This window comes from Chiroxiphia lanceolata, chromosome 20 (assembly GCF_009829145.1).
Source record: "Chiroxiphia lanceolata isolate bChiLan1 chromosome 20, bChiLan1.pri, whole genome shotgun sequence".
Lineage (NCBI taxonomy): Eukaryota > Metazoa > Chordata > Aves > Passeriformes > Pipridae > Chiroxiphia > Chiroxiphia lanceolata.
In genome coordinates this window covers 7,167,721-7,194,005 of record NC_045656.1, presented here as the reverse complement: position 1 = coordinate 7,194,005, position 26,285 = coordinate 7,167,721, and the positions used below count along the sequence as shown (strand labels likewise).

The 26,285-nt window shown below is 48.3% G+C and overlaps 2 protein-coding genes across 3 annotated transcripts in view; both read left to right on the top strand.

The window, feature by feature from the left end:
* Positions 1–22,425, top strand: part of PHF12 (PHD finger protein 12) — a 31,973-nt gene extending 9,548 nt beyond the window's left edge. Inside the window, exons 3-15 of the mRNA XM_032707541.1 lie at positions 5,137–5,209; positions 6,774–7,161; positions 7,714–7,834; positions 8,811–8,943; positions 9,643–9,807; positions 10,420–10,581; positions 11,610–12,426; positions 14,434–14,550; positions 15,864–16,007; positions 17,960–18,058; positions 18,603–18,685; positions 20,533–20,671; positions 21,261–22,425. Of these exons, the coding sequence (XP_032563432.1) occupies positions 5,137–5,209; positions 6,774–7,161; positions 7,714–7,834; positions 8,811–8,943; positions 9,643–9,807; positions 10,420–10,581; positions 11,610–12,426; positions 14,434–14,550; positions 15,864–16,007; positions 17,960–18,058; positions 18,603–18,685; positions 20,533–20,671; positions 21,261–21,595 (2,776 nt within the window). The 3' untranslated portion in view covers positions 21,596–22,425. The remainder of the gene's footprint in view (positions 1–5,136; positions 5,210–6,773; positions 7,162–7,713; positions 7,835–8,810; positions 8,944–9,642; positions 9,808–10,419; positions 10,582–11,609; positions 12,427–14,433; positions 14,551–15,863; positions 16,008–17,959; positions 18,059–18,602; positions 18,686–20,532; positions 20,672–21,260) is intronic.
* Positions 22,426–23,472: 1,047 nt separating this feature from the next.
* On the top strand, positions 23,473–26,173 carry DHRS13 (dehydrogenase/reductase 13). Of its 2 annotated transcripts, XM_032707398.1 has the most exons (6): positions 23,473–23,657; positions 23,735–23,853; positions 24,589–24,712; positions 24,787–24,836; positions 25,002–25,098; positions 25,851–26,173. In XM_032707398.1, exons 1-6 carry the CDS (start codon positions 23,531–23,533, stop codon positions 26,156–26,158), a joined length of 825 nt encoding a protein of 274 aa, XP_032563289.1. In that variant the 5' UTR covers positions 23,473–23,530; the 3' UTR covers positions 26,159–26,173. The 2 variants fall into 2 exon arrangements, with proteins under 2 accessions (XP_032563289.1, XP_032563288.1); XM_032707397.1 differs by having other exon boundaries at positions 24,787–25,098.
* The last annotated feature ends 112 nt before the right edge of the window (positions 26,174–26,285 follow it).

The following is a 26,285-nucleotide window of genomic DNA, read 5'->3' as shown; positions in this document are numbered from 1 at the left end:
TTGGAAAGATGCATGCTAAGCAGATGCAGTGTTCCAGATGATGGGATAATTGGTGACCTGTGAAACAGTCATTTCTGTTCCCTTCCTTGCATAGTGGCAGCCAAAATAATCATGTTCCGACCTGTTTGGTGGTGTCCAGGTCTCCTTGCTGGATGTTACTAATTTAGAACTTTTTATATGCATACTCAAGTTCACTTCAGTGTAAACAAAGTTGTGCTGGCTGCTGTCAAGCTTTTTTCACCAGTTCCCTCAGGACTTGTTGCACCACAGGTAGAAGTATAGTGGCTGATGCTCTGTGTTTAATGTGAATTGCACTGCTGGCTTCAAATAGGTATAACTTATAAAATATGTGAGCCTAATTGAGACCAGAAAGTTCCTGAAACTCTGTTACTTTTGATGTGATCAGGTCACACTTAGAGGTCTGTAAAGACCAAAATTATGCTGGGTTTATCTGAAGTTTGGTCTCTGCATTGGTGCTTGAGAAATCTTTGACTTCTTCAGGAAGATTGTTCCTCGTACAGCTGAGTGTCATAGTTTATCTGTGTTAGCGAGCAGAACTTGGAGACTTTGCTGAATAATTTGCACTAAGGAATAATCCTGACACTAGTGGAAGAGAGGAGAGATCTGACAGTGTTCCTATTAACCATGTTTGAGGTAATTGAAGTCTGACTTTTGTCTTCAGAAAAGAGTAAACTCTGCGTTGATCGAAGAGTACAGGAGGAAGGTAAGGGAGTTGCAGTGGGGAGGAACTCAAAGGGAGCTGCAGCTGTTGGCTTGTTTGGTGTGGTTTTATTCTGTATAAGTTGGAGGCTCGTGGTGCTGGGTTCCAGGTGTCCTCCTCCAGCCGGGTTTTGGAGCAGCTGTGAGCAGAAATGTGTAACTTGGGCGCAGTAGAAATGTTCCAAAGAGCTGAATTTGTAAATGATGCAACTTTCCCTGTTTCTCAATGGGGCTCTTGTAATGCACTGACAGCGAGGTTGGTTTCCTGGTTTGTTTTAGCTGCCATTGAGGCCCTGCTGTAGGAAGCCAGGGAGCCTTGTTCTTTATGAAGCTGGTAGAACAGCTGTAGCTCTATCCATCATAGGGATAAATAGGAGTCCGATAGAAGAGCTGAAAGCCTTCTTCCTTTAACTGGCAAACATAACCAGCATCCTTCATTATCAGCCTGTCATTGAGTCTTGGTAAGTTAATGAAAAGTTTTCTGAGAAGGAAAAATGTGTTTGCCTGCATATTTTCGTAGGGTCACTATTTTCCCCACACACAGAAGAAAATATTTAAGTCCGATTGTTGAAAACAACTGACATGAAAGAGAAGTTATTGAAGAAAGCTTCACCAGACACTGGTTTGTTTTCTTGCCACCATTATCCCAGCTGGTAGCTGGCTGTATCCTGGTGGGTCCAGAGCATGCTTTCCATAGTGTCAGCGTGCCTTTGACGCAAGATGACCTGGAATGCTGTGTGTAAATAACCTCAGGTCTGCTTATAACTGGTTCCTTTGAGAGCTGCGGCCCAGTTTGTATTGGAGAAGGTGCCATTCCTTGGAGCATTTGTTTACCTATTTATTGAGGTCAGCAAAGTGAGGAGTAATTACGGGATTTAGACTAACAACAGGCATCTGATCTATGAGAGCTCCAGAGTGTGAAATTGAAAAGCTAAGTGGCTTCATGCTATCATTTGCTTGATAAAAACTCCTAATATACTCTTGAAGATTTTTTTTATTTCATCATAGCCATTTAAATTTTATTTAAGGGAGGATTTGCATAGCGTCCTGATGATGGCAGAGTAATGCTTGACAACACATCTGATAGGAATTTCAGAAGATACTAAACTTATTTAGAAAAAGCCATGAGACTGGTATTATGGCAAGTGACTCTGTGTCATTGTAATGGTTTTGACTAGGCAGTGATAAACATCTCCTTTAGTTTTCAGAGGCTTTGTATGAGTTGATCTTCCAGGTGTTTTTGAGTCAGCGTGTGTTTTTCAGGGCTGTCTTTGTCTTGAATCTAGAAACATGTTCTGCTGAGCAGATTTGATTTGGGTCACATCAAACCTTTCAGATAAAACAGCCCTGGGCACCAGTATTGCCTGTGATGACAGAAGAGGGAACTTTCTGAAATGAAGATTTAGTGAAATTGTACCGAAAAGCACAACTGACTGGTGTGTAGTTGAAAGGAGATGTGTTGTAACTGAAGATAAAGTTGGTGCTGTACAATTCCAGGTCCTGTTGGCAGCAAACACTGACGGCTGGAGCTGTGCATGCTAATGAACCTATGAAAGATAGAGAGAAAAGGGCCGTGCTGCTCCTGCCAAAGTGCTAATTCTTACCTTGCTTATGAAGATCAAGTATCTTTTTCAGATTTAAAACTCAGTTTCTTTTATGCTTACAGTAAAAGGTTGAAGAATGTGGTCATACCTAGTCAATTAAAACAGCATTCTTTAGCGCTTCCCTGGCTTTCTGCTGAGACCCAGGCAATGCTCTGTGCTTGCTGCGAGGCCAGCAGTGCAGGAGCAGCCTTCATCAGTCTTTGTTAGCACGGCGAGCTGCCTTGATGAACAGTTCATTAACCAGGAGAGGCAGAATCAGTCTTTTAATACACTTGCCCTAGCAGCTAGGCCCTGACAGTGAGCAGAAAACCTCAGGAGGCTTGTCTGAGCTCTAAAACCTTGCTGCTGGTCTGAAACAAATCTTTCCCCTCCTTCCACAGGCCTTTGGGTAGCAGCGTTCATTAAAATGCTTCTTTAATAGTACCGCGTACGTAGGATTTCATGGTTGTGGAACAGATAGTTCAAACACAACAAATGGGACAATAACATCCACATTTGAGAAGAAACCTGTTCTGACTCTTCCAGGCATCTCTCAAGGTTCACCGTGGTATTAATTGTTTCATTGTAAAATGAGTAAGATTGAGGTAACAGTTAAAACAAATAACCGGAGGCATCTGGCAGCGCGTGGATCCCTGGCACTCCGCAGGCGGCGGGATGGGGCAGACGTGTTCCCAGCAGTTCAGGCACGCTCATCAGGAGCTTCAGAGGGTAAAAATTTGCTAGGAACGAATCAAAGTCTGTGGTTTTTCTTCCCCTCGGGTGCTGGGAGGGGAGAGGGGAATGGGCCAGATGAATCCGTACTTGGCTCTAGCTGCAGATCTAAGAACTCGGTTTCTAGCAGGAGTAAAACCTGAGCTATTGCAGGATCCACCTTAGGACTCAGCATGGATTTATGCTGCAGCAAGCACACGGGGATCATTTGTTACTCTCCTCCTTCTACCCCCCTTCCCTGCTTCTGTCAGCAAAAGATTAGTTTGGGGCAGGGGGGAGTTACAGCTTCAGCCAAGCATTTGAGACTCTGTGTGAAGCAGCCAGTAGTGGAGGCTTTGGTGCTCTCATCTAGAGCCTGATCCCTTGTTCATCCAAGTCCTCCAGGAAATGAGAAACATAAGCTGCAGGTATGTTAGTGCATATATGCAGAGCACTGCGCTTCTGGAGCGCCTGGAACACGGAGGCCTCTGAAACCCTGCACTCCTCCTCAAAATGGCTGCCAGATGTGTTGGCTCTACTGAATTCCCTGGAGCCCGACACCAGAAATGCTGAGGTTATTACCAGCTTGGTTCTTGCAGTGTTCTTCCTTCAGTCTTCCAGGCGCGGTGTTGCAAGAGCGAGCGTGACCCCGGATGGCTGCAGTACCTGCGGAGGCTGTCGCTGGCAGGCTGGCGAGCTCGGGGCAAGGCTCGCCGGGACTCTGTTTAAACAAAGGAAGCGTGTTTGTTTTTACAGTTCAGGCTTGGGAGCCTGGGCTGGGATCCTGTGCCATTTCCCTGTGCTAGGAGCAAGATTCTCGAGGAAGATAGTCTCTGCCTTTGCCGCGAAGCACAGCTCTTCCTGGCCGACAAATACTCATCCTCTCTGGTTTGTTGGGGATGGAGACTTGGGAAAGCTGAACTCAGGTTTGATACCTGTCTGTAGGTGCAATAAACTGTATAGAGACTCCTGAACTACAGTCTGACTGTCCAGTGTGGCTCCTTGGGCCAGTCTTGTAAGCCCCTTGCTGGTGTGGCTGCACTACTGCTTGATCCCCTTGTGACCCTGTCAGTCCCAGTGGATCCCTTGTAACCCATTTCCCAGTCAGTGGGAAATGGAGCTTCCAGATCTTGCAGCAGTGCATCTATCTGAGTGTTCAGCACAAGAGAGCAGACTTGCTATGCAGCTACCTCTAGCAAAAGAAGGCAGAACTTTTAAAAGTATTATCTTAGGCCACAATGTGTGGTAACTGGCTGTTTTTCTGCCAGCAGGTACACTTTCCCTGCCACAGTCAGCAGTTTGTTCAAATAACAAATCTTAATGATAAAGAGGTGTTGGAAAGTACTTGAGTTAGTAGTAGGATCTGTAAGGAAAGTGTATCATATAACATATGCTGCTCTGCCTTTTACTGAGGAAAAGTGTTTCTCAAAATAGTCCTCCTTACTCCTTCGTCTAGTTTGCTTTGGTTTATTTCTAGCATCAAAAAGAGAATGTCATTTCACTGTGATACAGCTTTTATAGTAAGTGCAGATCCATATGAGTAGGATGTATCCTGTGCTTCGTAGCCAAGGCAGGCTGTATATGGTGACACTTTTAAGACTATTTGGGTTGTCTTAAGATAGCAAGTGGTTTCCACCATTAACTGAGTGTGCCCAGGGATGGAGTGCATCGGAATCAGTGGGCAGGCTTCATGGCAGCTTGTTCAGTTGGACTCACTGCAAATCCAAGGGATGGAAATGCCTGGATTTATGACTGTGCTTGCTGCACAGGAATCTGTGCAGTCTTACATGGAGTAATCAAGTTATTTAAGGATGCGTGGTGTTGCGGGGGGAGGTATGTGTGTTGAACACTAGTGAATCTTCCATTTATCTTTGCTGTTCAATTCTAAGAGTGTTCTGAAACCGTGGAGCTGAAATGGGTGTCATGGAAGAATGGCTTCTTGGAGGTGTCTGGCTAAGTGGATGTATGGGCGAGCAAATCCAGGGAGCTTCACCATAAATAAAAGGAAGTGCCTGGGAGCGGAACCTGCAGAGCTGCCCTGACTGGGGCTGTGTGTACGTGAGAAGAGTTCCAGAAATAACAGTAAATAACAGTAAAGCCTTGCTTTGTGCTTCTCTTGTAGCAACCCTCCACTCAGCGAGGAAATGCTACCGCCGGGGGAGTGGATGTGCCACCGCTGCACCGTGCGCCGCAAGGTAAAGCCTCTCCTGACAGACATGATCCCTGCCCTTCTGACTGTCCATTTGAAACCTGAATCCTCTGGTTCATACCTGCCTCTCCCCTCAATGTGTACATACACTGCCAGAGTTGCTCTTTGTGCTTGCAGATGTAAAGGGCTTTGTTAAGAACAGGCTCAAAGAAAACTGAGGGGTCTTGATGAGACCCTAGTGATATTTTTTACCTTGCTGCTAGGAGCTAAAACTGAAGTGCCTGATACATTCTTGCCAAGCTGTGCCTTTTAAACTGTTTTCCTTACCCCCATTTCTGGAAAGGAGGGAGAGCTGAGGTGCAAAGGAAATCAGAATGGCTCCCCTGCTCAAGGAGGTGAGCTGTCTAAAGGCAGACCAAGAATCACGTTAATGCAGCTTTGGCATCAGGGCTGTGATTCTGGTTAATGTGTGTCTTTTAGAAATGTGACTTCACAGCATTTGCACATCAGCAGAGGGTGAAATCACAGTGAGTTATGATTTCCTGGGCTGTTGAACAGGATGGGGAGTAGATGATTGGGCAAGATTGTGGCTTGTCTTTTTTTTTGCCTTGATGCTCCTTCTCCAGGAAGCTGTCTTGTACAATGTAAACATCTTATTGCTGTGACCACGTAAGGCTGCATAGCAGAGGGTTTAGAAATTGCACCAAGCTCTCTAGCAACTGTTGTTCCCTTGAAGTGACACCCAAAACAGATTGGAAGAAAACTCTGTGCTCAGCCTTTTGTTCCTGAAGCGATTGCCTTGTTATGTTTCCAGGGTACTGTTCAGCCATCTGCCAGCAGTAAAAATGAAGGTCACAAATCAAAAAACAAATAATAAAATAAAAAAAAAGAGAGGTAAAAGAAAAAAATCCCGAACTTTTCTGTATTAAAAATTGCCTGACAACACTTTGCTCCTTTTGCAGACTGTGTTAGTGATACAGTAGATTGGTTCCTCCACATGGGTGATGCTGTCAGGCACTGGAGCAGTGCACAGTTGCCCATCCTGGGCCATGCAGCTTCCCCTCCTGTTGCAAAATGGATCTCATGGCGATGGCAATGTGTAGTTTTCCTCTGCTGCAGCTCTCCCTGCCCACCTTGTTCAAGATTCCTGTCGTCAGGAGATAGCAGAATGTTGTTTGTATATTGTGCTTGTATTCTCAAGCTGACCCTCTCGGTCCATAATGGGTTTGGATGCGGTGCCAGAGTTAATAGACTGCATCAACAATGAACAGTCTGCTGTGGAGTTTCTCAGTGTTGGTAGCAAATTAAACAGTTGTCTGATTTATCAAGCATTCAGGACTAGATGCTGTGAAATGTTGTCCTGATCTGGATTCAAACATGGCTATCCCATGCTAACGTTCTTCCCCATGCTTGGTTCTCTTCAGCTGTTCTGTCACCTCTACCTTAGCTGCAATCAAACTGTTCTTGCTAGGTCAAGGCTTGAATGACTTCAGTTGTAGTGAGTGGCTCGAGCGTTTTCAGATGCTGTTTGTCTTCAATCACGTATTTGTCAAGGTTGATGTGCTTTGTTTGTGGCCTCCATGATAAGCCTGCCTATTCATGTCGTGCAGAAGCGAGAACAGAAGAAAGAGCTGGGGCAGGTAAATGGATTGGTGGACAAATCTGGGAAAAGGACCACCTCCCCCACCAGTGACGCAGACCTGTTGGACAGGTCTAGCAGCAGCATCAGGGCTAATGCGCATGCCAGGATCTTGGAAAGGAGAGCAAGCCGGCCTGGCACTCCCACATCCAATGCCAGCACCGAGACCCCCAACTCAGAACAGAATGATGTCGATGAGGACATAATTGACGTGGATGATGACTCTGCCATTGCAGAAATGGACTGTGGGCAGCCCCAGCTGAAGCGACCCTTTGAGCTTCTTATTGCTGCTGCCATGGAAAGGAACCCAACGCAGTTCCAGTTGCCGAATGAACTGACCTGCACCACAGCACTTCCAGGTGAGCGGTGGCTTGTCTGGTGTTGGTGAAGATGTCTGCAGTTGTGTCCTGCTGCCATCTAGCCTCACTTCCCTCTTGGTCCCATGGTAGCTGTGGCTCCAGAGATGCTCGCTGGTTAAAGCAGAGGGCACAGAATTACCCCTGGCTCTCCTGCATCTGTCCAACAGCAGGTGCCCTTCAGATGTGAGTTGTGGGGACACTGCTACTGCACACCATCCATCAGCACTTGTGATGGGTGCTTCTTGTTGTCACCTTGGTCTGGGTCATCAATCTGAAAAAAAAAATCCAGTTGTCAAAATACTTGATTTGTGATGCAATAATACAGTAGCAAAGTGGTAACTAAGTATATAGGATGTCACTGAAATGATTACATTAAAATATACCTGTCTTTAAAGACTGTCTCTGTCACTTAAGGCTAGGTTTAGTGGTTGATAAAGGTTCCTTAGGCAGCAATATTTCCGTTTGCCTCTGCCCAAGATTATTATATGTATCTACCAGAAATCAAATCTCTGCTATGTGGATAACCCAAAGCCTTTTAAAATTTACTTTCAGGTACTAGTAAGAGGAGGAGAAAGGAAGAAACCACAGGAAAGAATGTCAAGAAAGCACAACACGAGTTAGACCACAATGGTTTGGTTCCCTTGCCGGTGAAAGTCTGCTTCACATGCAACAGGTACTTGACTCTTCCAGGGAAGCTGTTTGGTGTAGCTGCAGCCTTCACAAGAGCAAAGTTCTTGCTGAAAAAAGTTGATGACCTCCATTCTCCTTCATTACTTGCTTACCATCCTCTAAACAAATGAGGGAATAAACATCTTTGCTAAATAACAGGTGTTTAACCATGTCACGTGTAGGTGTGTGGCTTCTGCAACCCTGCATGTTTTAAGATGTAGCCTGAAGACTGACAAGATTAAACCATCTTGTCTTCAGTATTAAGAAAAAATTCTAAAATTATGGTGGTTTAGTAAATGGAGATGTTTGTTTATGGTTCATGAAGGAAGTATATGAGGAGGTGACCTTTAGGAAATAGAAACCTACTGAGAGATTTATAAGCCCAAGGCAAATAGGAATATTGTGCTGAAATTGTAAATCTGAAAACCAGTACAAAATACTGATGGTTTTTATAGCTGCATAAAAAAATGCACACATCAATCCCGATTCAAAATGTCAGTGAAAATGAAACTTTTATTTCAGGAACTCAGAGTGAGTTTCTCAAAGTGGGATGGAGACTCAGGTGGGCTTTTGTGGAGAACTGAGAACTTTGTCATAGAGCAAAGACTTATTTAAAGCCTGAGGATTCAGATGTAGTCATTTTCTGGAGTTTGAGACTTGTTCGGAGAACATCTTGAATTGCATGTCCCAACTTCACATGTGATTCCTCTGAGGAAACTTGTAATAACCTAAATCTGAGATTCCTTTTGATCTCTGAAATTTGCTGTTTTGCTCTAAATGAATGCTTTTGCCTTGAGTTGGTCTTGCAGAAGGTCCACATGGATCAAGTTACAAATCAGAATCCTAATTTTTGGTGCAAGCAGCAGTGTAGGGTAATCGGTGGGGACAGATAAGCTGAAGTGGCTAGCCAAGCTTGCCTGAATGTTCTGTTTATACCCTATATTCTATACAGAGAATAAGATTTGTCTCTCTCTTTGCAGGAGTTGCAGAGTGGCACCTCTAATCCAGTGTGATTATTGCCCACTCCTGTTCCACATGGATTGTCTGGAACCACCGCTTACTGCCATGCCTCTGGGTAGATGGATGTGCCCAAATCACATAGAACACGTGGTGGTAAGCAGGACTATGATTGCAGTATGGTAACCGGATGCTGGAGTGGAACCTGGCAGGTCCATTAAAGGACAAAGTACAACAAATGTAAAACAGCTTCTGAGCTCTTATTGCTCCCTGTAACGCTTGTAAAGCTCCTGCTGCAAGCAACGCGCTCTCCAAAGGAATATGATGCTGCTCTCTGCAATAAGATATAAAGATGGGGGAACTCCTTCCTGTAACTGAAGCTCACAGCTCAGATTGTGGCTCACTGACAGCTTGTTTAGTTTTTGACTGGACTCCTTAAGATCTAGATGAGCTTCCAGAACTGGGATACAAAGCAGCACAGTGCTACAAATAGGGGAAGTAATTCTTTGCATGCTTAACCCAAAAAACTTTCATTCCAAGAGGGCGTTTTCATTTGTGGAAAAGCAGTATACTTGAGACTTAAATACTCAGGAAACAGGGGGCTGAAACAAAGGGCTTGTGCCCAGACAAACTGCTTCTTGAGAGCACTGATGCTGCTTAGCCAGCCTCTAAATGCTTTTGTATTCATCTCCAGCAATGTGCCCTTTAACAGAAATGGTTAGTGCTGCAGGAAACAAATAGTCTAAAGCTGAGCTGATGCTGTACTGCCAGTGCTACGAGGCGTTATGAAAGTCTTAGGGTGCATTAGAGTGACCTGCAGATCCCTAACTCCTGTGGCATTATCTGATCACCCAGCTGAACCAGAAGAACTTGACCCTGAGTAATCGGTGCCGAGTATTTGACCGGTTCCAGGACACCATATCTCAGCACGTTGTCAAAGTGGATTTCTTAAACCGAATCCATAAGAAACATCCTCCGAATCGCAGAGTTCTTCAGTCAGTGAAGAGAAAAGGTTTGAAGGTACGTGTAAACTAGTAGTTCTTGGTGAAAATCCCTGTGTATATGTTCTGGTTTGGAAAGGGAAACCAGCACACCCCTTGGGGAAGGAGGAAGAGGGTGGGGTCTGAATGAATGTGTTTTTGAGAGGTCTGGGAGTCAGCAGTTACTTTTCACTACCTGTAGGATTTAAGAAGCTCTTTTTCCTTCAACAGTAAGGCTCAACTACTACAAGTAAGCCTTTAAATCTAGCACAACCATAGAAGGTACAACACTAAACCTCCCAAAGGTGGCCCTACAGTGAGATTTGGGCTGCTATGTTTGCTGCCAGGGTGCCTGAAAACTGTCATACAGGGTTCTCTTCTTACTTGGCTTTTTTTGCATGACTTCTCTAATGCTGCAGTCACCATGTTGTACTGCAGTCATGCCTGACCTAAGGGAATAAAACCTATTAATTTCAGCATGGCTACATCAATTTAAAGTACTCAGTCCTTGATACTTCTAATGTGCTGTCTGCAGGGCTCCTTTGGGTGAGAAAGCAGCAAACAGGAAGCGTAGTGCTGATGAGGCACTTTGTTTAAGTAGTCATTCTTGAGTAATTGTTCTCATGTGTGATCTTCTTTCTCTGCAATGTAGGTTCCTGATGCTATAAAGTCCCAGTACCGGCTTCCACCCCCGTTACTTGCGCCTGCAGCAATTCGAGATGGAGAGCTGATCTGTAACGGGATCCCCGAGGAACCCTTGCAGAAGCACCTTTTGAACACTGAGCACTTAGCCAGCCAGACAGAACAACAGGAGGTAAATGAAGTCAAATGCCTGGACTCTGTGTTTGTAGCTGCTTTGGTACAAAGATCCTCTTCCATTTCAGTCATGATGGCGCAGTTGTCTAGGAAACCAGTCTCAAACTCATGTCTGAAGGTGATAGCTTGTCTTCTCTCTGACACCCTTGCCCATTAAAACTTCACTTTGGCTTTCCAGGTGAGATGTAAAACTCCTCATTTGACACTTCAGGGAAGTGGTGAAATAGTCTTCTGGCCTTAAGAGTAGAGTTGAGGGTTTTCCGTCTAGATGTCATCTTTATTTCCTGGTTGAGGGGAAATACTTTCCACTTTGATTATGTAAGGCTGCTCTCTGACACGTTTATTTATATGTTAATGTCACATTTCTGGGCCGCTTTTTATTGTGGATGGAATTGGACATGTAAATCAAGGTCAAATGAGTGTTTAAATCTTGTATGAAACTTCTGGCCAGATTCCAGTGTGAAGGCATGTTGCATTGCAATCAGTGATGAAGTCCTTCTGTTAGCTCAGATAGGATTCTTCTGTGTGGCAGGTGCACATCTACCGTGGAACTTATAAATGTGTTGCTCTCCCTCCACCCTGTGTAAATGCAAAGGTGCTCTCCACCCCAGCTTTGGCAGGTCACTCCCTATACCTGAGGTAGAGCAGCATTTCTTTCCAACATGCTGCAGAATAAGTTGGAGGATTGTGTTTGGATAGAAGCCCAAATTAGTGAAAGATATGTTTGTAACTAGCTGAAAAGTTGCAGCACTTAACAAGTGAAGAGGAAGAGGAGTTTGGGAGCGAGGAAGTAGGTCTCAGCCCCTCTCTATCCTGTCCCCAGCATGGAGATAAACAGTACATAATTTTGGTTGCACTTTTGTACCTTTGGACAAAACTTTCTCCTGATTGTAGATGAGCACCAGAGCAGTCAGCAGCACAGTGAGGCAGCTGAATTTCCTTGAGCTGGGTGAACGATGGAGTAACTGTTGAGGTTTGGAGCACTGCTACCTCCTGAGCTAACCTGCACGTTTTTCTTCCTTCCAGTGGCTCTGTAGTGTTGTTGCGCTCCAGTGCAGCATATTGAAACATTTATCTGCTAAGCAGATGACTTCGCTTTGGGACTCTGAACAAACAGAGAAGGCTGATATTAAGCCTGTTATTGTGGCAGACGGTTCACTCGCCAACCCTTACCAGGCAGCTGACAAGGCACCCACACCTTCCCTCTATTCCATGTCATCCTGCACCTCAGGGATTACCACCCAGAATTCCTTGAGCTCCTCGCAATCCCAGCAGACTTTGTCACAGGAAGATGTCAACTGCAGCTCTTGTATAGATAAATCCAAGAAGGTGTCTTCTTGTGGGACTTCGAATGGGCCGACAGCCTCCGACGTTAAAGTGAACGGGCCTAATTTCTATGGTGTTTCTTCTGAATCTTCAGCACAGTTGACTGACTCCCAGAGGCTAATGGGATCTGGGAACACAATACCTGTTTTGTCTCACCGGCAAACGTGGCCTCGGCCCCTCACGCCCCCGGCGAGTTGCGGACTTCTGAATCACACCATTGGAACTATTGTCAAAACAGAGAACGTAGCAGGACCCGTTTCTTGTGCACAAAGGGGTTCTGCGCCGGTCACGAGTTTGCCTACGTCCATATCGAGCTCCTGTGCCAGCCTGGAGACCACCAGCACTTTGCAAAGGAAGAATGTGCAGACGCAGATCGGGCCACCGCTGTCGGCAGAGCTGCGGGCCGGGGGCTCCCCGCTCACCGCCACCTGGGCTCTCACCCCTCCCCAGGCTGCAGGAGATGGGATCTCGGCAGTTGGGTCCACAAACAGATTCTGTTCACCAGCACCACCTTCAGGTAGGTGCTGAACTGCTGACCTCGGCCCCCGGGTGAGAAATGTTCGGACTAAGCCTCATTCAGAGCCTCAAGGCTGTAGCAGTGTGTTCTTGTTTAACTGGGAATTGGGCTTTCTCTGGAGAGCCAGGAGAAGTTTATCAGGTCTTCTCTGTCTTAGGTCCCTTTATGGGAGCCACAGGATGTATTTTTGCTGGCAGCATATACCTGAGAGGGGAGCTCTGTCCTGAGAAGCAGGATAGTAGGTCAGTTTAATTCTGGAAAGCAGTAACTTTAAATCATTTGGCTGCTGCCTCGCTATTTCAACAACAGCTGCTTTAAAACCCCAGTGCTGCTGTAAAACTACTGATTTGTTTCAAATGGCCACTTGGATTGCAAGGTAGTCAGTCCCTCTCACAAGAGCAGCTCTCTGGGATCTAATCCAGAGTTCAGGCAGTGGTTGTGTCCCCTTGTACAGGTGTAGTTGGAGTCTTCAGCTGCACAGCCTTGTTGTTGGAAAAATGTGGGCTTGGGATCTGTTGGTGTGATACAGGGTAGTTATGGACTTGGATATGCCAGAGATCTGAATTGTCCCCAAAAAATATACAATAAAGTGTATATACCCATTTTTCAATGTAAAAACATGAAGTCAAAGATGTTGATCGATGTTGAAGTCAGAGTAAGTGCCCATAGCTCAGATTTTGCTAGAAGCAGCTTTCACTTTCAGCATTCTCTTCTTCTGCCCTTTCCCCACACCGGCTTAATACTCAAACTAGCAAACCTTTTGTCCAGGTTGGGTGGAAAAAGTCACTGAAAAACATGCAACAGAGCTGTCTGCCACTTCTCATGCAGTTCCAAGCTGCTCAGTGTCAGGCTTGTGTGGAGTGGCTCAGGTCTGGTGATTGCAAAGCAACAGAGGCACCATGTTTTTATAATTCTGTTTAAAATTCCTCAGTGAGTAATTTCTGAGCTTTGCCTCATGTTTGCAAGCAGTCCCCAGGGTACTTGGCCTTCTCACTTATTGCTGAATAAACTTGGTTACTCTGAGGCTACTGCTTTGACCATGCCCTGCTTAGAAATGCAAGGCTGGGAGAAGTTCTGGTAGAGGAAATTAGACCATATTATAGAACACTTCTTCCCCGTGGTTTGAAGAGCTCTGCAAACCCTACATAATTTTGCAGTTACTTAAGATGTTAAATAATTGCCTTTGGTGCAAAGCTTGTGTTCTACAAAGTGCAGGTTAAATCATTACTTGGTGCAGTGTCTCTTGGGAAAGGTGTAGATATGTAGGTTTTCCATCTAACACAATGCATATACATGTTTATAACAAAAATTATGGTGTGCAAATTTTGTTGCCAAATATAAATCACTCATGGCTTTTTTTTTTTTTTTTTGCCACAAATTTCAGGCTTATAGTAGTTATAAGCAAACCAAGTCAAGAAGATCCAGTATCAGCAACACATGAGAGGGATTTTATTTCCTGGTGTTTGCCATTGTTTCTTTCAGCTGTGTGGCCACTGCCAAAGCAGAAGGATTTTATTTTGTAAATAATAAAATCTGCTTATGACTGTCACATTCCTTCTGGACAATGATGTGCACCCTAGACTTTAGTGTAGAAATATGAATAGGGCAGTTGTAGTTTTTGTGCATGTTCACACCTTGTCAAGCTACTTGGCCAATGTCTCTTAGGTTTAATAAGTTCTTCAAGCTCCTGGGGAATTGGTGCTCATCTTTCCAGCATCTGCAGGACATCACAGGGGGTAGGAGCTTAAATGTATAGGTCTAGAATTCCTCTAGCAATTGGAGGTGGGGCAGAAGCTGAAGTTGGCTCTGTGTTGGAGGCACACACAAGCCCTCCTGTCAGCAGAAGAAGAAAGCTCCTGGCTGCTAGTTCAGGCCTTTTTCAAAGCATAACTATGAGCAAAATGAGTCATTCCGAGCAGCTTGGCAGCCAAGGGCAGCCCGAGGGCTGGGTGCATGTCTGGCGAACGTCACAGTGACATATCTTCTCTACACCATCTCTCCCTGTAGATGGTAAGGTCAGTCCCAGCACCTTATCCATAGGAAGCGCTTTACCCTCATCACTCACGTCAAACTCCGCAGCTATGTTGGACTTCACCAGTTCCCTGAAGGCGTTTATGGATGGTGGTGAGTATTTAATTCATTATCAGCCTCTACTAGCCCTGTGTGTTTGCTTCCCTAAAGCATTCCATCCCTGCTTGAGGAGAAGCCCCAGAGATAAAGGGTTGCAGTCAGGTGAGGGAGGGGCTGGGTGTACATTACCTTAAATATGTCACATGCTTCCCTGCTCATAGTGTTGCCAAGGCAGCAAGGCCAATGAAGTGTTTCTGCCTGAAGCTTTTCTGGGGAAGGATAACAACTGGGCTGCTTTCCAGGTGGAATTCACATGCAGAAACCTGCAGCCCTGCCATGTCGTGGTGCTCGCTGCAATCCAGAGCTGTTCCCAGCGGGTGTCAAGTCCAGCGGCAATAGATCTTGTAGTGGAGCAGTCACCTGAGTGGTGATGCTCTAATGGGTCCGTTAATTTCTGATTTATTTCTGCTTCTGTCAGTCTCCTAGACTGGCCTGGGTTTTATTTCCTTTTGTTGCACTTGGCAAGAGATGCCAAATGTTAGCAAAGTGCCTTCGGGAAGAGATTGCTGAGCAGCAAACATCAGTAGAACAGCGAGGCTGTTGCCAGAGATGACTTCTACATCTTGAAGAACAGCCTTTCTGGCATTGCCAGTGTAACCCTCTTTTCTTGGGTGAACCCCACTGCCCAGACTTCCCTCTCTGCTATTGGGAAAAGCTGTTACAGCTCTTCCTCCTCTCCTTGCCATTTTAACTGTTGCTGATGTGGCGAATGCTCTTGGAAGAAGAGGTTACCCAGCCTCCTTGCTGCAGGAAAACAGACCTCTGTAGGGCTTTACAAATATAAATACTTCAGAGCTATCAGAAGATCTGCTTTAAAGCTCATTAATAATATTGTCTGAATTGCCCTGTTTGGTTTAACTGACCCTGCTATGAGTGGGTGACTCGAGCATGAGCCTATAGCAGCTTCAAAGGTGGTTACAGCTCTGCTGGGGTGTGGGGCTGGACTTTCTAACCAGATAACAGGGCTTCACAGGAAGGACCCAACATGCTGCCCAAAGGGGTGCGATGGCCACCTCTACAGACCTGTTGATTCTGAGCCAAAACAGCAGATTTTCAACTTTTATCAGTCCTTGTTCCCCCAGACTTCTGCTTGCTGCCTCACTTGTAGCTCTCCAGCCATGTCTGGCACTCTACTCACAGGAGATATATGAAGAAATAGTTCACCTATGTGTAAGAGTCTTGATATTGCAGAATTGGTCAAGATTTTGCTGTTGAAGCAACTGGCAAGTTTAAAAGTTAAATCCACTGCAGCTCAGATTGCACCCTTTCCATGAATAACTTACTAATTGCTTTTTGTTTATTAACAGAGATTGAGATAAATATGCTGGATGAGCAGCTGATCAAGTTTCTGGCCTTGCAGAGAATACATCAGCTCTTTCCTCCCAAAGCTCAGTCTCTAGCAAGCAGTGTCAATTCCCATCAGCAGTCTCCTGTGGGAAACCACACTGAAGGTAAGAGCAGCCCCAGAATAGTTGGGTTATGTTGAGCCATAGCTTTCTGATGCTCCCTTGCCTATTCCTTGAAGGAGATCTCCCTCTTCTTCTGGTATCTGTCTGATGCTGCCTTTCACTTTTTTTTCCTCTCATACCCCCGACTCTGGATATCCAGTGGCCAGAAACTCCTTCAGGTTCCTCTCCTTAATTGTTTACAAGTTTCAGCAGTGGGAATACTTTCAGATTTTCTGTTTCAGTAGCTTCAGATTTTCTGCTGGAAATCTTAAGTGAAGTTGTGTTTTATTCATCTTGGAATTAGTAAGAAATGAGAAGGTTCAGCCGAGGAGCTTGTCCGAGTTTTTTTGTCCTCACCTTTGAGATGGGCAAGAGAAATCTGTGAATTCCTGCTCTGTCTTTCTGGAGAAGTGAGACAAGCACAAGAACAGTAGGAAGAGGGGGGAAAAAATATATATGTGATGTTGTCATTTTCTATTCAGAATAATGTCACTGTCAAGCTGAAACCACTAAATATGACTAATGCAAATAATGGAAAACAACTTGTGTGTCTGTTGGAAATCTCCAGATTCCTGAGTTCAGCTTTGGCTTTGTTTATGATCATTGTTATCACCTAAAGCTGCAGGGCAAACATGACTTCGTGTTCCTCTGCATGCAGCCAGTCAGTTTAATCTGCTTTCAAGCACTAACTGGACACCCTTGCTGTGGAAGCAATTCTCTGCTCCCCCTCTGCTATGCCTGGGGGTAAATATCCCAGATAAGATCTTTGGAAGTCAGTCAGTAATCTTTTTCTGAAGCTCTGTGCTTGCCTGCTGTAGCATCACAACATTCCCTAAATGCTTGTCAATCTTCTTGTGATCTGCTGTAGGACACAGCAGCAGGCTGTGGTATGAGCTGCCTTCCTGGTCTGGAATTCTTCAGCAGTCTGCCTTTCTCGAGGCAGATTGGTGCTGTCTTAACCCATCACCCTTTTTGGGCAGGAATGATGCATCCAGCTGACTGTTCAGCATTGCTGATGAAATGTTAGACCCAAAGCCTTTAGTGAGCCCTGCAGAGCCAGACAGCTGAAAGGACTCAGGGCAGCTGGGCAGAGGTGGAACCTGCACGTCCAGCGATGCCACTCGGTGTGGCCGGTGTTCTCGACGTAGGTGCCTCTGCAAACAGTCTTTCATAATCCTCATCTTCTGTTCTTTGATTTCACACTCTTGGTGTAACGCTGTCCTGCAGATGTGGTATCAGGAGAGGCCTAAACTCGGTGTATAAGGGCTTTACCTCCAAAAGACAGTGCTGAAATCGTGGCTAGGTCTGTGTGGCCCACTGGAGTTCAATGTCTGTTCCACAGAAGATTTTCTGTCCAGTTAACATGGGCATGAGAGTGTGTGATTTGAACTTGGAGCTGCTCTGGGGGGCTCAACCCTGGGCCAGCTGTTGTCCAGTGAGCCATAGGGACCAACCTGAGGGTGAAGGAGTCCACTCAGTAAGTCATCCTGTCCTGGGAACTGGGTTGGTCCCTGGCCAAGCCCAGTTCAACCAGTGTGTTTTTCCTGCAGCTTCACTAGGAGTGAAATCACAGCTGTTAAGTTGGTGACATTCACCAGCACCAGTTTTTTTTACGTGGCACTTTGACAGGAAAGACTGAGCTCTTTGATTAACCAGAGTGGAAGAGATTAAGCAAGAAGCCAGTGGTAGGAGGCTTGTGTGTTCCTCAGCGTGGCTCCATTGTATTAATGCTCTCCCATTTGCATGGCTTCTGTGGGTTATTGGAGAGAGCAGTTTTCTCTGACTGGCAAAAAGATGTTTAGTGGACAAACATTCCTAGAGGGTTGGGAATTGGTGTTTAGGCCAAAGCTGACTTTGTCCTCCTTAGGATCTGTGCTTTCTGGGCTGGGGAAGCTGAGGTCAAGCAGCTTTCCCAGCTGATAACATTGTTCAAGTAATTTCTTTTTATCTTGCAGCGCAAAGAAAGGAAGTGCAAGCCCGGGCGGTGTTCTATCCTCTGATGGGCTTGGGGGGTGCAGTCAACATGTGCTATCGAACCCTCTACATTGGGACAGGTGAGTGGCTTTTTCCTGCACTGACCTTTCAGAATCAGGGTGGTTCTCCCTGGCCCTCCCTAAGGTGTTTGCCAAGTGGGTGTCAAAGGAAACAGACACATTGTGGCCTCTTGTCCGGGGATTCTGCACTGCCAAGAAACCTGGAAATCCCCCATCTGCTTGAACCTGAGGTGGCACCTTTGTAACCTGGTGTCAAAACTAGAACAGCTGTCCTGGAGATTCAGTGCCTGATTGATGGAGAGAAGAGTTATGGTTTGCTTGCAGATTTCGTTTCTTGCTGCTTAGATTCTTCTGGTGCTCTGGGTAGACCCAGTAGCAGTGAAATGCTCTTCAACCTTCATGGAGCTGCTCTCTCCCTTCCCCCACTGAAACTTTGTTTGGTGGCTTATCGCAGCATTATTCATGCAGTCCTGGGAGCAGGACAAAGGCAGTTGCTCCCCTGTTGTTTTGCTAATTGAAGTTTAATTCTGTCTGTTGTTCTCTACTGCCTGACAGTTTTTTTTTCCCAAAGCAACTGAGCCTGTTTTGTCCTCTCCCATGACAGGAGCTGATATGGATGTGTGCCTTACAAGCTATGGTCACTGTAACTATGTGTCTGGCAAACATGCCTGCATATTCTATGATGAGGTGAGTGCCTGCCTGAGGGGTTTTTTTTTATTATTTTTATTATTTGGCATGCATGGCAGTGGGAGCTGGAGATGCAGGCAGCAGGTTGTCTTTGTGTGGTGCTCCTTTGTGGACTGCAAAGTAAGAGCCAGGGCTCAGTGTGTTTCACTCCAGTGAAGGCTGTGTCAGCCTTTTCTGTCAAACCTTTTTCTGAAGCACAGAGCTCTGCCAGCACGATTTCTCTGAACTTACTGCCCATGGGCAAAGACTGACCACAAGTCAGCACTGTCACTGCTGGTGCCTAGGGAAAGAAAAAGTCATAGGAATGGTCTGATACTTTTTGATCCAGACGTGTTGTTAATAAAAGCTCAACTTTACATGTCAACATCGAACCTCAGCTGCAACAAATCAGGGAATTGCTCTGAGTCCCTTGTTTTCAGGTGTGATGAGGGAGCAAAGCATTCATACCATCTGCAGTACTCTGTATAAATTATTTATTTAGCTAAAATTTTGCTGAAGCTCACAGCATAGACAGAAATCTACAATTTGTCCCTAACTACAGAGATTAGTTTGTTCTTGAAGTAAACAGACCAGCAGGCCTGCCAATAGTAGCACTGCTGGAGATGTCTCCTAGCATGGGAACAGTCTTTGAAGCAAGATCGAGTCTTTTATATCACCATTTGTCAACCAGCTCCTGAGCAGGATCCAGGATTAACCCACAGCCAGCTTTAGCCATTGCTCCAGTGCACTACAAGCTACAGAACACAGTTGGTAATGGGATCCAGACCATAAATCTGTGTAGAAGCATCTACAGTGGTCAGTCCTATATCGGGCTCTAGGCACTGAGCTTCCACACTCCAGCAGGTTTTCTGTGGCTGTGGTATCTCTGGAAAGGGAGAATTCCCCTTCCTTGAGCTCCTGTCTGCTGGTTCTCCTTCTGCAGTCTAGCAGCTTACTTCAAAACTTACTCCCCTGTGCATGGGGAGTTTTTGTAACTTGATTAAAGCCCTGTGGTCCCTGGGGGACGAGGTCTTCAGCTCTCAGATGATTCCTGTGAGCTAACCTGAAATCTCCTCCTCTCTGTCAACATCCTCTGCAAAGCTCAGCTGAGCGTGACGCTGCTTGTGTAACGCTGCGTGTCATGGTAATGTCTCCTGGCATTTCAGCGTCTGCACAAGGCCTGTAAACCCCAGACTGCCTCTATCCTGTGGCTGCTGCAGCACGTGGCATCCCCTTTGCCAGCTTGTGCCTGCTTTCCAAAGCACGTCTCTTCCTGCCAGGCACAGGTATTGGGCCAAGTTTGCATCAGGTGTGCCCGTAAAGTGGTGTGCTTGCTTTGTGAGCATCAGCTTGAATAGCCTGTTTCCAAAAGATGTGTTGGTCCAAGTGCACTAGGGAAAACCCACTTCCCTTTGGCCCTCCTTCCCTGCCAGGAAGCAGATGAAAAGCTGGTTGTTGTGTGAGCATGAGCCATGCATGGGGGTCGGGTTTGTGGTCTCTGAAGCTAGAGGATATTTACAGCTCTCATTTAACCATCAACAGTGGTAGGGAGGGGTTGTGATTCAATGCTCAAAAGGGGTGCATGGGCAGAAGCCCTTCTGACTGATAGAGGGCAAGTTTGGACTGGATATTAGGAAGAAATTCTTCCCAGTGATGGTGGTGAGGCCCTGGCACAGGTTGCCCAGAGAAGCTGTAGCTGCCCCATCCCCTGGATGTGTCCAAGGCCAGGTTGGACAGGGCTTGGAGCAATCTGGTCTGGTGAAAGGTCTCCCTGCCCATGGCAGGGGGCTGGAAGAAGATGAGCTTTAAGGTCCCTTCCAACCCAAACCATTCTGTGACTCAATGCCTTGATTCCCTTTTTTTTTCAGAATACAAAGCATTACGAGCTGTTGAACTACAGTGAGCATGGGACGACCGTGGACAATGTTCTGTATTCGTGTGACTTCTCCGAGAAGATGACGCCCACTCCTCCCAGCAGTATTGTTGCCAAAGTGCAGAGTGTGATAAGTGAGTGTTGAGGCAGAGCCAGCCCCATGTACCACCACAGGGAGTTTTTGGAGGGGGACGGGAGCACATGGAAATCGATTCCTTGTTGGTGCCCATTGTTCCGCAGTGGCTGGTGCACCCTTTGCAAAAAGGGGAGCCTCACCACAGGTCATGTGGGGTTACACAAGACCTTCCTCTGCAGCCTGGGGAGCGCTCTGTTCTGCTGTTAACACCACTCCAGCCTCCGGTGCTGGAGTTACCAAGCTCCAGGTCCAACCCTGAGGCCTTTCCCCATGCATGTCCTCCCTTCCCAGGCTGTGAGAAGATCTGGGCTGTCCTGCAGGCATTCTGTCCCCACGTGGCTCACTCCTCTTCTCCACCTGATCAGCTTCCTCTTTTTGGGCTGCCAAAATAGATATGTAAATGCCTCTAACTCTCTGGGACTTTGAGGAGATTCCTGTTTCCCTTAGATCAGCTGCTCACTGCAAACTGAAATACCTCATGGCTGAAGGATTTTACCCCTGAGGCACCTCAGCAGCAACCCCTGTTGATGAAAACAAGCTGCCGCTGACCTGCCTAAATCTTACCATTTTTTTTCATTCTTTTGCAGAACGACATAAAAGCAGAAAACAAGAAGAGGAGCCGCATGAAGAAGCTGCTGTGATGAATTCACAGGCACAAGGGCAGCATCGGAAACCTTGTAACTGCAAAGCCAGCAGCTCCAGTCTGATCGGGGGCAGCGGGGCTGGCTGGGAGGGTACAGCCCTGCTCCACCACGGCAGTTACATCAAGCTGGGCTGCCTGCAGTTCGTTTTCAGCATCACTGAATTTGCGACCAAACAGCCCAAGGGGGATACTGCCTTAGTACAAGACATAGACTTGGAGGAGAAGCTTTCTCTGAAACCCCACCAGGTGCCCGTGCTGCGGTCCAACTCAGTTCCCTAGGAATTTTTAGGAAGAGAGCTTTTGGATTAAGGAAAACGCCCTCAGACTCTTGCAATGCAAAAATGTACAAACCGAGGTGGGATTTTTCTGTGTCGGCCCAGAGACTGTTCACACGCCGTTTGCATGATATGAAGAACGTTTAACTTTTTTTAATTTTTCTTTTTTGCTCAAGTTTTAGGGGCATTTGCACATATATTTGTACTATACATTTCATTTTAAAAGGAAAACTGCAGTGAGAGCAGGACGCGTCAGAGCGAGGGGCGACCGCTGTCTGACTCGAGGACTCTCTCTGACAGACAGTTCCCATGCAGTTGTAAAATAATCAGAAACTTGTTCTATTTTGTGCCAGTGACAATAGTTTTATATTAAAAGAGAAATACAGTTTTCATACAGCAAATCTATACAATATCATTGTTTTATTTAATGTAAAGAAGCGCTCTTCTTCCCACAGTTATTTTTTCCCATCCCTCCCTGCTATGGTTGCACTACAAGTAGCTACTGTGTATTATGGGCAGTGAGAAATGAGTTCTTTTCCTGGTGTCCATCCTATTTTTTATTTCAAATAAGGAAAAGTGTTGGATTCTGTGTAAATACATCAGTGATGGCATTTTTCAATGTTTTAAAGCTGTGTACAGTGCTACATGTGGTATGACGTTCCTCAAATTGTCTATTGTAGCAGATCGTTTGTCGTAACCTGTCTGTCTCTTTTGTTTCTCTGCCACCTCCCCGCAGCAGAACAGCTAGTTCCACTGTACATAGTAATTGTAACGTTTTAGACTTTACAGAAACTTTCCTGTATTCTGTATATAAAAAAAAAATACTTCACATTCTGTTTTCTCGACTGTCTGTCTTCACTCGTGTCACCACAACCTGGAGCTTCCCCCCGAGTGTCTGACCACAGAAGAGGAGCCTGAGGTGGGGGACAAGGCTGGGATGGGATGGAAGGAGCCTGATGTCCTGTAAGGGGGATGTGGTGGGATGCTGGTGGTGTGGGAGGGAAGAAAGTGAGGACTGGAAGGTGATAAAATCACAAAAACGGGTTGAGGTAGAAGGGACTTTTGAAGGTCATCTAGTCCAACCCCCTGCAGTAAGTAGGGAAGTCTTCAACTCAGTCAGGTCCAACCTCACCTGAAATGTTTCCAGGGATATGTTTTACATCCAGCTCTGGGCTTCTCAAGACAGGAGAGAGATGGAGTGCCTGGAAGCAACCTGGAAGATGAGGGGACTGAAGCACCTCATTTAGAAGGGAAAGCTGAAGGAGTTGGGCCTAATTAGCCTGGAGAAGAGCAGACTGAGGGGATCTTACCCATGTATTTGAGAAGCTGAAGGGGGTGTGTCAGAGGATGGAGCCAGGCTCTACTCAGGGGTACTGAGCAATAGAATGAGAGGCGGTGGGCAGAAATGGGAACAAGGGACATTTCACCTCAACGTGAAAAGGAACTTCTTTACTGTGCAGGTACCTAGGCACTACACTAGGCTCCAGGGGGAGTGGTGGACTCCCTTTCCCTGGAGATATTCACAAACTGTTTGGTCACAGTCCCAAGTGCGCTCCAGGGGCTGGACTAGATGACCTCCGGTGTGGTTCCGTCCTACCTGAACCATCCTGTGATTCTGTGATCTCCCGCCCCTTGGGGCAGGAGCGGTGGAGTCTGGCCCGGGGAGAAAGCGGGTGCCCCTTGCCCTGTCCCCCGGGGCATCGATGGGAGCGGGGGGCTGCGCTGACCCGCACTCACCCTCTCCTCGGGACCACGACTTGACCTCGCTTACCCTCCCCTCGAGCCGAGTGTACTTTACCCATCCGTCCGTCGGTCCGTCCCGCCGCCGCGGGGAGGCGGGGGCGACTGCGGGGCGGCCCCAGCGCGGCGGGGCGGGACCGGGAGGTGCCGGGCGGGGAGAGGGGTGGAAAGGGATCTGCCCCGTAGCGGCGGCGGCGGAATGGGGTGGGCGCTGCTGTGCGTGGGGCTGCTCCTGGCGCTGTACACGCTGCTCCGGCACGGGCTGCGCAGCGTCCCGCGGCCCCGCGCCCGCCCCGCGCTGCGCGGCCGCACCGCCATCGTCACCGGTGAGCGCCGGGAGGGGCCGGGAGGGACCCGGGGCAGGCCCGGCCCCCGCTCATCCCAGCTCACCTCCGCTCCGCAGGGGGAAGCAGCGGCATCGGGGCGGCCACGGCGCTGGAGCTCGCCCGGTGCGGGGCCCGAGTGATCCTGGCGACCCGCAACGCCCTGCGGGGAGAGGCCGCCGCCAGCCGCATCCGCACGGTGAGCGCCCGCACCGACACCCACCCCCCCGGGGGACCTCTGGGCACCCTCCTGGGCACTCCCATCCATGTGATATCCCAAGGCAGCACGCGGGCATCCGCAGACACCCCCAGGACACTCCCGGCACCCCACAGGCAACTCCAGGAGACACCTGGGATATCCCCATTGCACACCTCCCCTGGCACCTCAGGGTGCGACATCCCTGAATATCACATGGGCACCCCCAGACAACCCCATGGGCACCCTGAGGACACTGCCATGGCATTCCCTCAGCCCACTAACGTTACCCCCAAGAAACCCACAGGTACCCCCAGGAGACATCCCAGAAACCCTTCACCATCCCGGCACCACTAGGACACTCAAGGGGACATCTCTGGGCATCACATGAGCAACTCCCTAAACACCCCTGTGGGTATACCAGGGAAACCCCTAGGCCGTCCCAGGAGAACCCCATGGCACACCCCAGGGACACCTTCAACAGGCACACAGAAACACCCCAAGGCATGGGCACCCTGTACCATGGGGGGAGCTGCATGGGCACTCCCTTCATGCTGAGGGTCCTGGCACATTGCAGCCCCTGAGCATGCTGCAGCCCTTTCACCCTGGGCCAGAACCAGCCCCCAAAGCATTCCCTCTGTTCCCAGCTGGATCCACCTCCACCCTACTTAGGGTACCCCCACCCAGGGCAGGGTACCCCCACCCCAGGCTGCCCCCCAGCCCTTCCCCTGCCCACAGGAGACAGGGAATGAAGAGGTGCGGTTCATGCACCTGGACCTCGCCAGCCTGCGCTCAGTGCGAGCCTTTGTCAGCACCTTCCTGCACCAGGAGCCCCACCTGCACCTCCTCATCAACAACGCAGGTGAGTGCCAGGACTCCAAATGCCCCCTGCACCCTTGAGGCACCAGCCGTGGGCTGCCATTGCCTTCTTCGCAGGGGTGAGCGCCGGGGGCACAACAGAGGATGGCTTCAGCCTCCCCTTCCAGGTGAACCACCTGGGCCACTTCCTGCTGACCCAGCTGCTGCTGGAGCGGCTGCGGAGCTGCGGGCCCAGCCGGGTGGTCATCGTCGCCTCCAGCGCCCACTGCGCTGGCCGCCTGCGCCCCGAGTCCCTGGGCCGCCCGCCCCCAGGGCTGTTCTCTGCCTTCCAGGACTACTGTGACAGCAAGCTGGCCAACGTGCTGCACGCCCGTGAGCTGGCCACACGGGAGCAGGACACACAGGTCACCTGCTACGCTGTGCACCCAGGTAGGACCTGCACTGGGTGGGCTCACCATCGGCATCTGCCGGGGGTGTGCTCTGCACACCTTTGTGTCCCTGTGTGTCCTGACCTCGTGCTTTGCACGGTGAAGTCACGTGCACAGGGCTGCTGTTGCAAAGGGAGTGTTTTGCATGGTGCAGCCTTTGCATAGGGAATTCCTGGATGTGGAGCATTGTCCCCTTGCATGGTTGTTACTCTTTGCACGGGGTGTCCTTTTGCACATGTGTGTCCCTCTGCATGGAGTGTCCCTTTTATATAAGTGTGTCCCTTTGCAGTGTCCCTTTGAAGAGCATATCCCTTTATACAATGTGTCCCTTTGCACGTGTCCCTTTGCATGGCATGTCTATTTATATGGTGTGTCTCTTAGCAGTGTCCCTGTGTACAGTGTCCCTTTTCACAGTGTGTCCCTTTGCATGGCGTGTCCCTTTTCACAGCGTCACTTTATACAGCATGTGTCCCTTTGCACAGGTATCCCTTCATACAATGTATCCCTGTGCACACATTCCTGTGCACAGCATGTCCCTTTTCACAGTGTGTCCCCTTGCACAGTGGACCCTTACACAAGTATCCTATCACAGAGCACTGTGCACCACTGACCCCACCACACACCCCTTGCACGGCCAGGGCAGGTGTGGCAGTGCCAGCAGACATTCACAGCCACACTACCTGTGCCAAGGCCACCACGGCCATCTCCCTCATATGCTCAGGGGACGCTCCACATCTGCTGTCCCTCGTGCAGGGTTTGTCAACACAGCGCTGTTCCGACACGCGCCGCTGTGGCTGAAGCCGCTGCTGCTGCCACTGGCCTGGCTGCTGTTCCTGGACCCGTCTGAGGGTGCACAGGTGGTCCTGGACTGTGCCACGCGGGATGGCCTTGAGCCCCTCAGTGGCCGCTACTTCACCGACAGTGGCCCCCAGCAGCCATGGCCACGGGGGCGCGATGACCGGCTGGCACGGGCGCTCTGGGAGAGCAGCGAGCGCCTGGTGGGGCTGGGGGGGGACGAGGTGGGACCCTCCCCAGCCGCCCCCACTGCTCCTGCACAATAAAGGTGATGGTGGTGATGGGGGAGCCTCTCAAGTTCTGTGTGGGGTGAAATGGGGATGCACGAAGGGCTGTGGCACCGTGGGGTCAGGTGGGCACGTGAGGGGGACCGGCCCTTGCACAGGTGCTCAC

Bases quoted from the DNA above. Each gene is read 5' to 3' on its own strand.
- DHRS13 (XM_032707397.1), top strand. From the start codon at position 23,531: ATGGGGTGGGCGCTGCTGTGCGTGGGGCTGCTCCTGGCGCTGTACACG. The intron at 23,658-23,734 runs GTGAGCGCCGGG...TCCGCTCCGCAG, and splicing joins CCGCACCGCCATCGTCACCG to GGGGAAGCAGCGGCATCGGG. The intron at 23,854-24,588 runs GTGAGCGCCCGC...CCCTGCCCACAG, and splicing joins CCGCCAGCCGCATCCGCACG to GAGACAGGGAATGAAGAGGT.